The sequence below is a fragment of the Poecilia reticulata genome, linkage group LG1 (assembly GCF_000633615.1).
Source record: "Poecilia reticulata strain Guanapo linkage group LG1, Guppy_female_1.0+MT, whole genome shotgun sequence".
Classification (NCBI taxonomy): Eukaryota; Metazoa; Chordata; class Actinopteri; order Cyprinodontiformes; family Poeciliidae; genus Poecilia; species Poecilia reticulata.
This window is the reverse complement of record NC_024331.1, coordinates 22,513,445-22,526,106: the sequence shown is the minus strand read 5'-3', so window position 1 is coordinate 22,526,106 and position 12,662 is coordinate 22,513,445. Positions and strand designations below refer to the sequence as shown.

Here is a 12,662-nt window from a genome sequence, read left to right as displayed (position 1 = left end):
CACACACACACACACACACACACACACACACACACACACACACGCACACACACACACACACACACACACGCACGCACACGGAAAGTCAAAGTGAGTCAGCCCAGATCTGCTGCAGACACTCACCTCAATAATGAATAATGTAACAGGGAAGGCAAATAACTTCTCAAGTGGCATGTGAACTCAGCGGACAGTGGACATATGAATGATCCTGCTGGACAAAAAAAAAAAAAAAACTCAGAGCGTAGCATCATCATGGAGCATATGGGCAGCTGGACCTCAGGTGAATTGTACTCTGACACCCCGAGGTGCTGCTTTGTCTGTGGAGGAATATTTAATAGAAGGTGTCAAACTACAACTGGTAGGTTTTGGCGGATCTCATTAAAGCAACATATGGAATTCATTCATGTATTTATTCACTTTAAGTTTGTACCAAAAAAGCTATTTTTGTCGGATATATGAAAATTAGCTGGAAACGGCTCGAAATGTTACAAAAAGTGTAAAAATGCAATAAATACGATACTGTATGTGAACATATCTTCCTCTTCATGCAAGTTCAAGATGAAGGACTGAAGCAAAGTATACAACCTAAATGCATACATGGGTATTCTTTCTTTTCCTCTTTATTTTATTTTATTTTTTTTTTACCAAAAACCGGGTCAGAAGTTGTGACCCAGTTTTTTGGGTTGAGGAACCTGCTAAAAGTAATGCTGGTTGTGAGAAGGTAAATGATGTCTGCCACACGTAGAGATACTCTTTCCTGTACTAAGAAAAAGCTGAAAATCTTAACATTCCTTCTCCAATCCTTGTGGATTTTTTTTTTTATTAATTTCATTTCATGTTTGTATTTGTCACGGACAATCAAGAAGTTAATTATTGGTTATTTGAATAACTATATACAATATAACCTTTAAATTTCCAATTGAAGTGTTAATATTGTGATTTTTTCTTCTTCTTCTTCTAATGTCCTGTCATGGCATGTCAGACTTACCGCACGGTGAAGCTGGTTGTCTGCATGTGTCAGGACCGGTTTGGTCTGCAAAAAGGACGTCTGGAGATGGTATCCTAAATGCTTGATTGACTTTATTAAATCAGGGTTGCATCTGGTATCAAAGTGGACAGGTTACATTATTAAAAATAACCGTGTGTTTGTATGACCTCAACTTTATGGATTATTTGTGTGGGTGAGTGAGTGTGAAAGTGTGTGTGTACGTTTGTCACCTACAATGGAAAGATGAGGCAAGGAAGGAGGAAAGCTGCTTTTTACTGGGCAAAATTAGAGATTTAGTTATTCAAACCTCTAAAATTAATGATAAACTTTAGCTACTGATATTTAACCAATGTATTTTGAGTCTATTAAAAACATGACATCATATTAAAATCTTTCCCTATGAAGACATTATCTAAGCGATTTACCCTGCTACGATCCGTGCTGGAAAGTTAAGAGTTGTTTTGTTTTGCAGGACGTCTGGGTTGCTCCTAATGGGTGCTTGTCTGCAAAGGGAGATTTGTAGATCTATTTACATATTCCCACCAGGCTGTCAGAGATGCACTGGGTTTAATGTGTTTAAAGCAGTGATGCTGCTTAATTAAAAGGCTGATAGATGGAATATCTGAGATACAGAATCCTCATGGAGAGTTTGCTCAGTGTTCACCAGCAGATTGTCTCATCTAAACCCATTTTAACAGATATTGCTATCTATGTGCTGAGTAGTGTTTATAAAAGTTTAGTAGCTCTAAACCTCTTAGATTTTTAGCCTTCAGTGCAGTTTTTGAACTTATTTTTGGGAGTTTATCAATTAAAATAAATATCTCTTATATCCTTTAATGTTTTGAACCTAGATTAGGCTGCCTTAACTGGGATCATAAACAAGATATAGTTTATTTTAGCCAGTACCATCATTTTATCTGCAAGCACTCTATTGAGAGAGGGAATTTGCCTTCTACTATTTTGATTATGAGATTCAGGTCAGTTGTGTCAGCTTCTTCAGCATGTTGGAAATATGGATGTTTTGCCAATCAGGGATGGTTTGACGGAAATGAAGATCAGAGATGCAGAGCGCTTTTGACTTAGTCTGATTCATAGAATTGTCTGAAATTGTTGAAAATATATTAATCAGTATCATTACTGAAAGAGATTAGTTTGCATTTTTAAGGAAGAGCATGACATCATCAGCATAAATTTTATAGATTATAGCAAGTACAAATCAGGAGAATGGACTCCCCTTTATACAGGTTGAATTTTGTTATATTTACATGTGTAAAAACAGATGGAACATAATTTAATAGTAAAAAAATATTTAGGCATAGCATACATAAGTACAAAGCTGAAAAATGAATGTCAAGCTGTGGCTCAAAGACCACCGGTAGCCTGTTGGCTACACATTCTGGCTCTCCGGGTGATTTTTGTGTCAACTATCTCCAAGGAAAACAATTACACAGAGCACAAAATAATAATAAAAAAAAATGTTTTTGAAAGCAATGTTCTCTGCTGGTTTATTTTTTAGCCCTACTACTCAGTCATCATGTGCTGCGATAAGACTGTAGGGTGGTAGAAACAAACAGAACTATTTTAGTGCCGTCTCATAATTGTATCCAAAGAGACAGGACAAACATGAACCAAAGTACAAAAAAACAAGCGAGAGGCAAAGCCACACGGAGTCACACACTCTGACAAGCAGCGCCAGTCAGAGTCGTGTAAGTAAATTATGCAATAACCTGTGCTTGTTAACCCATTACAAGAAAGAGAATTAGAAATGCACATTGCTTTAAGGGTTTGTTTTAGTCATGTTATGACGGACTCCTGAAGTGCTCTTTAAGCTTCCGTAGCTCTTTGAGGAACAACCTGCGATAAAATCATTGATCTAAAATACATTCATCACTGGTTATTAAATAACAACAGATCTAGTGTATTTTATTTTTATTGATGTCAGATTAGGCTGCAGAAGTTGTTTGTGTTCATGAGAAATCGGATGTCATCGGAGAGAAGTTTGTAGCAGAACTTGTTCTGGCCTTTGCTAGATCTTTTTCTGAAAGGGAACAAAAATATATTGAAGCTAAAACACATTCTGTGATTAAGTAAAATCATTTATGTGCCACTAACCAATGTAATTTAGTGATGTAATTCGCACCACAAGCTTAGATAATTTAAAAATAAACATTGTTGCTGTGGCGTTTGTTGGTGACAAACTTAACTGAAAGTGAGACCCCAAATCAAGTATCTGCTCAGGATTCCCTGCTACTTTTGGACAATTGTTTCAGACATGACTGATCTACAAATTGTTGCACGCCTTTACATTACAAGAACTGGTTAAATGAATTGGAAATTGGATCAGTGTATTGCTGATTAGGGGAATTTGTGAGCCATCTCTCACTGAGCTGCAGAGAGACTCCACTGCCAACAAGTGAGAAGTGTCAACATGCAGTGAACACTGGTCCATGAAGTGTGAGGAGATGCTGCTAGAGAACGACACTGCTACCACATTAGGGATGAACATTTGACAGCCAGCTAGTTTAAGGGAACAGTTCTCGCTGAATGTAACCCTGCAGTTCTATTTACAGGAAATGTTCTTAAGTACGTTTCTCTGCAGTGACAGTGTAAGTTAGAAGGGCTGACTTGGATAGAAGCTGTTTTTTTTTCCGGTAAATGACCGACTCACAGTCTTGGCTGCTGTCCAGCCAGTGCCGGACAGATGCACTCTTAAAAACTGCTGGGTTACTTATTTAACCCCAATGAGGGTTTATGTTGTTGGGTATTTTGAAACCAAAACTGTGACCACATTTGGTGGGTTAGAGGAGCAGCTAGATGAAGCGTCATCACTTCTGGTCCATGGTTTTCTAGATGGCCTATTCAGGAGGACTTTCACATTAGACATTGTTGCTGGTGGTAATATGCCGTTAGGTAGACATAAAGCAATCTTGGTGTGGGTTTATGGGGAATTTTGTCTAATTGTCAGAGCGTAGTGGTGTTTGCACGTTTCACCTGTTCATGTGTTTGATTCTCTGTTGTTGTTTTTTTTACCAAGGAGTTCACCCAAAGTCCACCTGAAACTCTGCAAAGATTAAAGTTATGAATCATTCACTTTAACCAACTACATGACTGAAATACAATTTATTGGTTTTTATTTTCCACCTATACTTCGATGGCATTTAATGTTTAACATTTCTCACTTGGATACTTTTGTTTTTAATGAGAAAACCAAACTCAACATGCCTGATCAAAGTTACAACCAACTGTTGTTTTAAATGAACCCAGGCCTGGATGAGTCTACACACGATCCACTTACCAAAACACTGGTTGATTTTGAACCCAGCCGTTTTTAGAGTGTAAGGAGGCGTGGCAGCCATCCAGCGCAGGGAGCAGAGGAGACTGTGCCTTTAAACGCCTCAGCTTGAGCTCCATCAACAGAGACTCGGAGTCTGCAGGAGGACATCACCGCGTCTGTGCGCTTGTTTCTCTGGATGGACTTGTTCTGCGTCGTTGTACCTGTGGACGGAGTCTGCTGTGCCACCGCGGGATGGTTATTTGTGCCCTTGAAACGCATGGAGTAGAATTAAAAAAGACGCAAAATCTGCCTAAAAATGAGGTGCCCTTGGGTTATTTGTGCCTCATATTTCATCTTTCTGCCTATTACAGGTAAGAAAAACACTTTTAATGTTGTTTAGAATATATTCTGTAATACCCATGTTGATTGTCTCTTCACATGTATAGAACATATGCTAACTTCATGTCCAATTTATCAATTTTGTACATTTCCCCAAACCTCCTCGCTCCCAAAACGAAGTCTGTGTTCTGCTTTCTAACACTGTTTCTATTTTTGAGATTGTCCATGATTAACGGCGTTGTGCATATTTTAGAACAGCCTCCTGTTCATTTTTTTCCTCTAAAAGAGAGTTTACATGGGCAGGAGCACATTGTTCAAGGAGAGCTTGTTCCCGGTGTTTTCCCTCAACCTGCTCTTCATTTATGCAAATACGCTTTACCGTAAATGCCTCCCCTAAACGGCAACAGGTGTGTGTCCGTGCGTGTCTTGTTTGAAAAAAAGAAAGGGTAAAAAAAAAAAAATCCATTAATTATTTAGACTGTCCCTTCCTAAATGGCACGGATTAGGTTGTACGAGCAGAACAAACAAAAAGCTGCGCGCACACGAACGCACCACGTAATCGACAACTCAGCTCCGGTTTAATTCATCCTTTCGCTTGTTTGCACCTGTAGACAAACCATTTAGCACCGGCTTGTTTAACGGCTAGCAACTTATTGAATTTTGTTGTATTTAGGTATTTGAGTATCGAACATGAATATTCATGTAAATGTCCACATTTACATTTAAATACTTGTGGCACTTTCATGATCGTAGAAGCATGTAAATATTTAGAAGATTACTTGTAAGATATTTATATGTCACTTGTAAGATATGCAAATATCTTACAAGTAATATAAGCTGTACATATTTCAGAAATCTTTCTTGCATCTTCACATAGTGGCCAAAACTTGATTGCTTCTTTGGATGCTGGCCTTTTCGCTTGCGGTTGTTTCGTACGTTTGCAGTTTGGCAGTTATATACAAAATGATATAATTTATTAAGAAATTATTTATATGACACAATCACAGATATTAATCAATAAGAGCGCGTCACAGAGTGGGGGTCATATATTTTCCCAGGCACGAAATGGAGCCAGTTATGTCTGTTTGAATGCTGGTCGTCTCGTACGTCTGCATTTTTATTCGTTTCTTCCAATGCTTTTTGAGTAGTCATGTAATCGTCTACCACAGGACGTGGACCCTATACGTACAAATATATTCGCCCTGTTGCTGTTTGGTACCTATCCAGCTTTATTTGTTTCGTATCTGAAATGGTGCCATCTACTGATGATTTCAAATGTTTTTCTAGTCGACACCATAAGGAGCGGCTCTAATTAGCACTATCTACAAGCTAAACTTTGAGTTGATTTGTTAGCGTCCTTAGTACATCTCATTAGAATAAACGTACCCAAACAGTGTAATGTAATTATGAATAGAGTCAAATACAAAGTTTTCAGGATAAAAAAAATGTACAAAAAAGAAAAAGAAGAATCATAGTTGAAATTTTAATGTTATTAAAAAATTATGGTGAAATGTGATTATGAGATGGTGAAGAGGCAAATTGACCAACACCCTATGTGGAATAACATAATCTCATCTTTTTGTTTGGCCATAAAAAAAAAATAAAAAAAAACCCACTTGTTGACTAACTGAACAGCCTCAGGTTTTTACACAAAACCTTTAGCCGGAATGGCATATTTTTCCCAAACAAGCCGATCAGCCGGGGGACATGCGCCCACTGCCAGTGTAAACACAGATAGCCTATTGATGTTTTGGAGGGAGCTCATCCAGATGCTCCGTCAGAGCTCCACTCCAACCCCCAGGCATCACAGTCACATGAAAATCTTGTTCTTGAAATGCTGCTTATCATGTGAAAATCTCTGGCTGATGGGGGCCTGACTGAAACTAAAAATGTTGGTTTAGGCTTGTGTCTTTGAGAGATGGATCGCTGGGGCTTAATGTGTGATTACTCTGGTTGGATTGCTCATAATTATTGATTGCTTATTTGAGCTGTGGTGGTTTAAAAGCAGCCTGTCCATTGTGCCAAGGATTACATCCTATTTAACACATTATAGCCCCTTTCATTGGTTTTGGTTTTGTTCCACTCTGGTCAGTCCATGAATCATTTAGTTTGTCGAATGGAAGAAAAGCAGCAGTAAAATTTGATGTGTCATCCAAGGAGAAATACCAACACTGATTCTGTTATAACTTCTCAAGTCTTATTAGTACATCAAAACTTAGTTTGTTGCATGTTGTTGAGGTTTGACATCATAACCCAGCATTAAATGACACATAACGGTGGAGGAGGTGGTGGTTGGTGCTAAATAAATACTTAACCCTAAATAAAACCTGTTACAATATCAATTGTCTCTAGAAGTAATTTATTTACTGAAAAGAGTCCACCATTGTGTAAATGACCTCAAAGCTCTTTTTTTCCACCCAGGCTTTTATGTCACGATTGTTTTTATTCTTTGTACAATTAATGCGGATTTTTGTTGTACGTTGTATGTGAAAAGCACTTAATAAATAAACTTCTCTGGTCAGATGAGAACCAAAGCCAAACTTTTAAACCTCCATGTAAAATGCTACATGTGCAGGTAAACTAAGATGAGTCAAAACTGAGAACACGTCATCGCCATGGAGACACACGATGGTGGCAGCATCATACTGCGATATTACTGCTCTTCAGAATGAACAGTGAATGATATGTTAGTCCAAACTGATGGCACACTTTTCAGATTTTATTTGCGAAAGTTCCAGTTTATCATTAAGTGCTACTTTGCATCGATGACAAAATGTGACATAGTTAAATACCTTTGCGATCCACTTTGTAATCAACTAAATAATCTGAATTACAATCTATTAGTAAGATTCTCCTGATTTGTCCCTAAGTTGCTTCATCACCTGTATTCTCTGCTCTCTGTTTTAGCGTGGAGCAAACCTGTCATCTTCCCCAGCGAGCCTCACATAGTGGTTCCCAAGAAGGGGAAGCTGCAGCTGCGTTGCCATGACAACGCCACAGTGTCCGGAGCCCCGTTCCTGCTCAGGTGGCACAGGGAGAAGAACCGCAAGCTTGAGGGGGAGGTGGAGGAGGGCAAGGTAGCTTCCCTCACCTTGTCGGGGGTCCAGGCCCAGCAGATGGGTTGGTATGTGTGTGTCAACAACCACACCCAGGAGAACAGCTCAATCTTCGTTTACGTTAAAGGTGGGCACTCGAGATATTAACGGATTTTCTTGATCGCTCAGCCGACTCTTTTTACAGAGGGATTTTCAATCTAATTGATGTCCCCAGACCCTCACAGTGCTTTCCAGCAGACCATGATGAGCAGTATTCTGGTTCGGGCTGGTGAGGACTGCATCATCCCGTGTCTCGTGACCGACCCCGAGGTCGCCAACCTGTCTTTGGAGACCTGCGACGGACGACCTTTGCCTTCAGGAATGGTTTACAGGGGGAATCTGCAGCGAGGCATCATCATCCGCAATGCTAGGGAGAAAATTAAGGGCTGCTACAGATGTGTGGGACAACTCGACGGAAACAGAGTCACGTCTGTCCCATACAGCGTTGATGTTCGACCTGGTGAGTAGGAAACATGAAGTAAAAGAGAAGAGTAACATGTGGTTCATGTTGCCTAAAGGGCTCCGCATTAGCATTCCAGCTGGCATAGCTTCACTAGATTTGTCTCATGGGTGTTAATGAAGTTAGAAAGGAGAGAGAGAAACAGAAAGAGACTGAGTGCTCTCTGTATGTTATGTTGGTAAGGGAGCTATTTTTGGGGAAAGCAAGATTTGCCGTGTATTTCAAATGCTTTTCCACTCACAAAGAGACACAATCGACTAGATTTTATTGGAGCATTTTCTTCTTTTCAAAGTCCAAGCTTTTCCTTTCTGCAAATGGAATATTGTCAAGATCACCATTAATGTGAACATTCCTGGAAGACTGTCTTTCTACACCACATGATGCTACTGATGGCATTTATGCAGATTTTGTAGCGTGGAGAGCAGCAGAGGTGGAAGGGCGTTTGTAAAAATGCAACATTTTACTTGCTTTTTCAACTATAAATTTTATTGTCAAACTGTCTTGGCTCAGATGTCTGAGAAAATCCTTCTACAGATTCTCAATCAGAGACTCTGGAGAGAAGTCTTAATATTTTTAAATCCAGGAAACCCGGAAAACCAGGAAATTAGTGATTCAGTTCACCAATTTTAACTTCCATATGTGCCGGATATGCACATCCCCTCACACAGAGAGGATGAATTGTTGGTTGTTCAACTAAAGATGTTATCTGTACCATAACATTTCCTTTTGGTTTTGCAAATTTAAAAAAAAAATTGAAGTACCTTTAAAAACTAGAGTAGCAGGACACACCAGTTCCATCTGCGTAATTCAGCATCGGCGCATTTTACAGAGGTAAACTGAGATCGTTTACCATCAAGCATGTTAGAGCCTAAAGCAGACAAGGGGTTATGAACAAATTATTTAAAAATAAAGACTAAACTATTTCTAAAACATCTTAATCAAATCAAGAATATAACATTCATAACAAAAAAATATTTATTGCATTTAACAACAAAAAACACCTTTTGTTAACAACATACTAGTAATGGTATCATGAATTTGAGAGTATATATGTTCAAACTATGACCAGTTTCACCGGCTTGCATTATTCATTAAATCACAAAAGTAATAACTAGTAGCATAACAAGACATTTTGTATTTTTCTAGGTCCATGAGGTTAACTATTGCACTGCTGCACCTGAAACATGCCAAACAAAATGACTCCAGGTGACAATCTGCTGGTATTAATTGGACTTAAATAACCCTAATGCATTATGTCTGTGGAGTATCTGTATGTGGGTATACCTTGCTGTTGATCATGTTTAGGATCAAAACGTTAAATGCTGTAAAGTTCTTCTGTGTGAGCTTCTCTCTACGTGAAATTCTTAAAAAAAAACAAACGCATACATACAAGATTAATGGTAATACATGGATGCAAAAACCTATAAAGTAAATCACTTAAGTAATTATGAAGTCAGATGCTGGATTTTGAAGTGATTCTAATGGTAATGCATTAAAACATGCCTAGGGTGAAACTACAATTTATACAGACTCAAACTTCACTTAAACCAACCTTAAAAGCCTTGAGGCTTTGCTAATCAGTCAAAAGATTACAGCTGAAACTGATTTGTCCTCTCATCCTCAGTTCTGCATCACACACTTGCTCTCTTCTCTGAGGACTGTGTCTACATGGAGACAGGGAGGAGGGTTGGGGACGGATAGGGACGGGTGGATGATGCGTGTGGGAAGGAGGCGCCCAGGGATTTGAACAGAGCTGTGTGCGAAGATTGTTTGGGTTAAACAGAATTGGTGCAGAACAAGCAGAGAAACTACGCAGCGATGTGAGCTCCGACGGCAGTTGATTGTAGAAGTGAATCATGGCATTTATGGACAAACAAGCGTTTGCCTACTCGCACACACATACTGAGCTTTTTGTGTGCTGTCATGTGAGCACAAACTACTGGTCACACACCCTCTGAGGTTCGTTTATCTTGGGTGTGTGATACTCATTCGTCATGCTTTTCACGAAGAGTGAGCGTGGTGATGAAGTATGCAAATATTATTGGTACTGCTAATTCTCTTTGATGCAAATATTAAAACACTGAAGCCTATTCAAAAAGCCTCAGTTATCACGTAATTGGAATTATAAAAGAGAACATCTGGAAAAGTGCGTTTGCACTGCGCTTGTTTGCTTGTCCTCACCTCATGTGGAATTATGACATTGCTGCCTTTGTATCCCAGTGCCAGAGTTGCGGCCAGAGGTCATCCTGTCCCACAAAGACACGGTCATCCTGAAGACAGGCGAGGCATTTGAGCTTACCTGCAACTCCACCAACATCAACTCAGAATTCAGTCTTACGTGGGACTTCCCTTCAGCAGCGGTAAGATTAATGCTGGGTATTTAAACAAAGTTATTTGAGAAGGGTGTCTTTTTCCTGGCTGTTTAAAACTCAACACTTAGTTGTTTTTTTTATTCACTTATTACTAATGTGTACATGTACAAACATTTAGAGGTCTGCCACGTGGAAACAGTTAAAAAATACATCAAAAAATAAATACTTGCTTTATACTTTCACAGCGCAAAACAAGTCTATCTCCAAAAACTGAGTGGGATATGTGCAGTATCTGTGAATTGTAGGGGCTAACACAAGACAGAAGTTTAAGTCTCAGATGCAGAGAAGTATTAAGTTCACTGCTGTGATTTGAGCCAAGCTTTGAAATATTTTTTTTCTTGTAAACTGCTTTGCCTAGATTTTATGTACCTTTTTAACTAAACCAAATTAAATTGACAAACCTCTGGTGGGTTTTTATAGAGGCATTAATTTGGCAACTGTTAAAAATGACATTATCTATTAACTTCAAAAAGTTTAGTTTTGCAATTAACTACAAGACGGCTGAAAGTGAACTAAAAGCACAACTTCTGATTGGTTAAGTGGCGTTAAAAAGTTTATAATTTAAATAACTATTAGTCACGATGCTAAGTTGCATGTAAAATACAACAATGTGGTTATGTTTGATGCTAATGATTTACAGAATCCTGTGAAGTCCCAGATCTCACACATCCTGCCCAGCTCCCGGGGATATTTACGTTCAACCACGCTCTCCATAGCAACCGTCGGCCAATTAGATTCTGGAATTTACCGCTGCCACGCCCACAACGAGAAAGGTCACAGTGACGCTGCAATGCAGCTGGATGTACGTGGTAAGTCTTAAAGTTGGTTTGTTGGGTCTGAATCATTAAGTTTATGAAACCAGTAATGTCAAACAAAACTGGAACCTGAGGGGAAGAAAAGCCCCAGATCAAATGGTATATTATTCACCCCAAAATGACATATTTTATTTTCTTATTATGCAAACTTAGTCAGTACTCCAGGGGAGCATCCATCACTACTCAAATTACATTACAGCAGTGCACTGTGATTGTTTATTCAATAGATGACTCAACCAACAGAAATATGACTCAAACATGCTGCAAAGTTACTATACCAACTGTGGCAACAAAACTATGTTTTCTTTGTTCTTCAGGTCAGGGGTTCATTACACCTTTAGGAAATCACAGTCCAATCCAAGAAGTCAAAGAAGGGGAGAGCCTGACCCTCTGGGTGGAATTTGACGCCTATCCCGCGCCGCGCTCCATCTTCTGGTCCTACAACAAGGAGCACCTCCTCAACACCACAGAGCACGTCATCACTGTCCGCGCCGTCAAACACAGGAAGTACAGGTGCACGGCATTCGGAGCGCAACAACACGGTGGGGTTTGTCTGCCTGAGGACAGATATTGAAGTCTGTTTCTGTTCCCGTCAGATTCACCAGTCAGCTGAGACTGGTGAGGGTCCTCAGCTCTGAGGGTGGGGTCTACACGTTCTCGGTCAGTAATGGAGACGCGTCCGTTGACCGCTCATTTCACGTTTACGTCAACAGTGAGTAAAACGCATTCATCACATGTGGTGTCAACAAGAGCAAAGCTTCCTTATCTCGATCAACTCTGAGAAGTCAGAGTTGATCGAGTGTTAGTGACTACTCATTTAGCTTTGAGCCAGAACATGAATGCTAATTGCTCTGCTAATAACACACTGACTGCTAGTTGTGGCACTAAATTTCTTATTTATTATTATTTATTTAAGTGCAAAGGTGGGTAATAACTAGTTGCATTTACTCTGGAGCATTTTCTTGAGTAACTCTGGGGAAAAATGTACTTTTAGGAGCAGTTTTACTACACTGTACTTTTATATTGCTACTTTTATTTCTGGAAGAATTAGTACCCACTGTGAGTATCTTCATTGAACGATGAAAAAACAAAATATGCACAAGATACAGGCACACCTACACCTTAAGCTAAAGTAGGACTTCTTTTCTATTTTTATTTTCTATCTGCTGACCCTGCTATTTGGCACTGGATGTACTTCACCCTGCTCTAGCATTATAGTATATTTGGATTCCCGACTGTAAGTGGTTTCATAGATTTTTTTGTTTTATGATTTGGAAAAGTGCTGCCTGAATCTGTTATTTTGCATTCAGATAATTTAT

General features: G+C 39.2%; 1 protein-coding gene across 2 annotated transcripts in view; it reads left to right on the top strand.

The window, feature by feature from the left end:
* The first annotated feature begins 4,375 nt into the window (after positions 1-4,375).
* Positions 4,376-12,662, top strand: part of kitb (KIT proto-oncogene, receptor tyrosine kinase b) — a 28,722-nt gene continuing 20,435 nt past the window's right edge. For both annotated transcript variants that reach the window (XM_008416356.2, XM_008416346.2), the window contains exons 1-7: positions 4,376-4,633; positions 7,509-7,784; positions 7,872-8,156; positions 10,377-10,516; positions 11,169-11,337; positions 11,661-11,856; positions 11,940-12,055. In XM_008416356.2, coding sequence (XP_008414578.1) covers positions 4,579-4,633; positions 7,509-7,784; positions 7,872-8,156; positions 10,377-10,516; positions 11,169-11,337; positions 11,661-11,856; positions 11,940-12,055 — 1,237 coding nt within the window. In that variant the 5' untranslated portion in view covers positions 4,376-4,578. The remainder of the gene's footprint in view (positions 4,634-7,508; positions 7,785-7,871; positions 8,157-10,376; positions 10,517-11,168; positions 11,338-11,660; positions 11,857-11,939; positions 12,056-12,662) is intronic.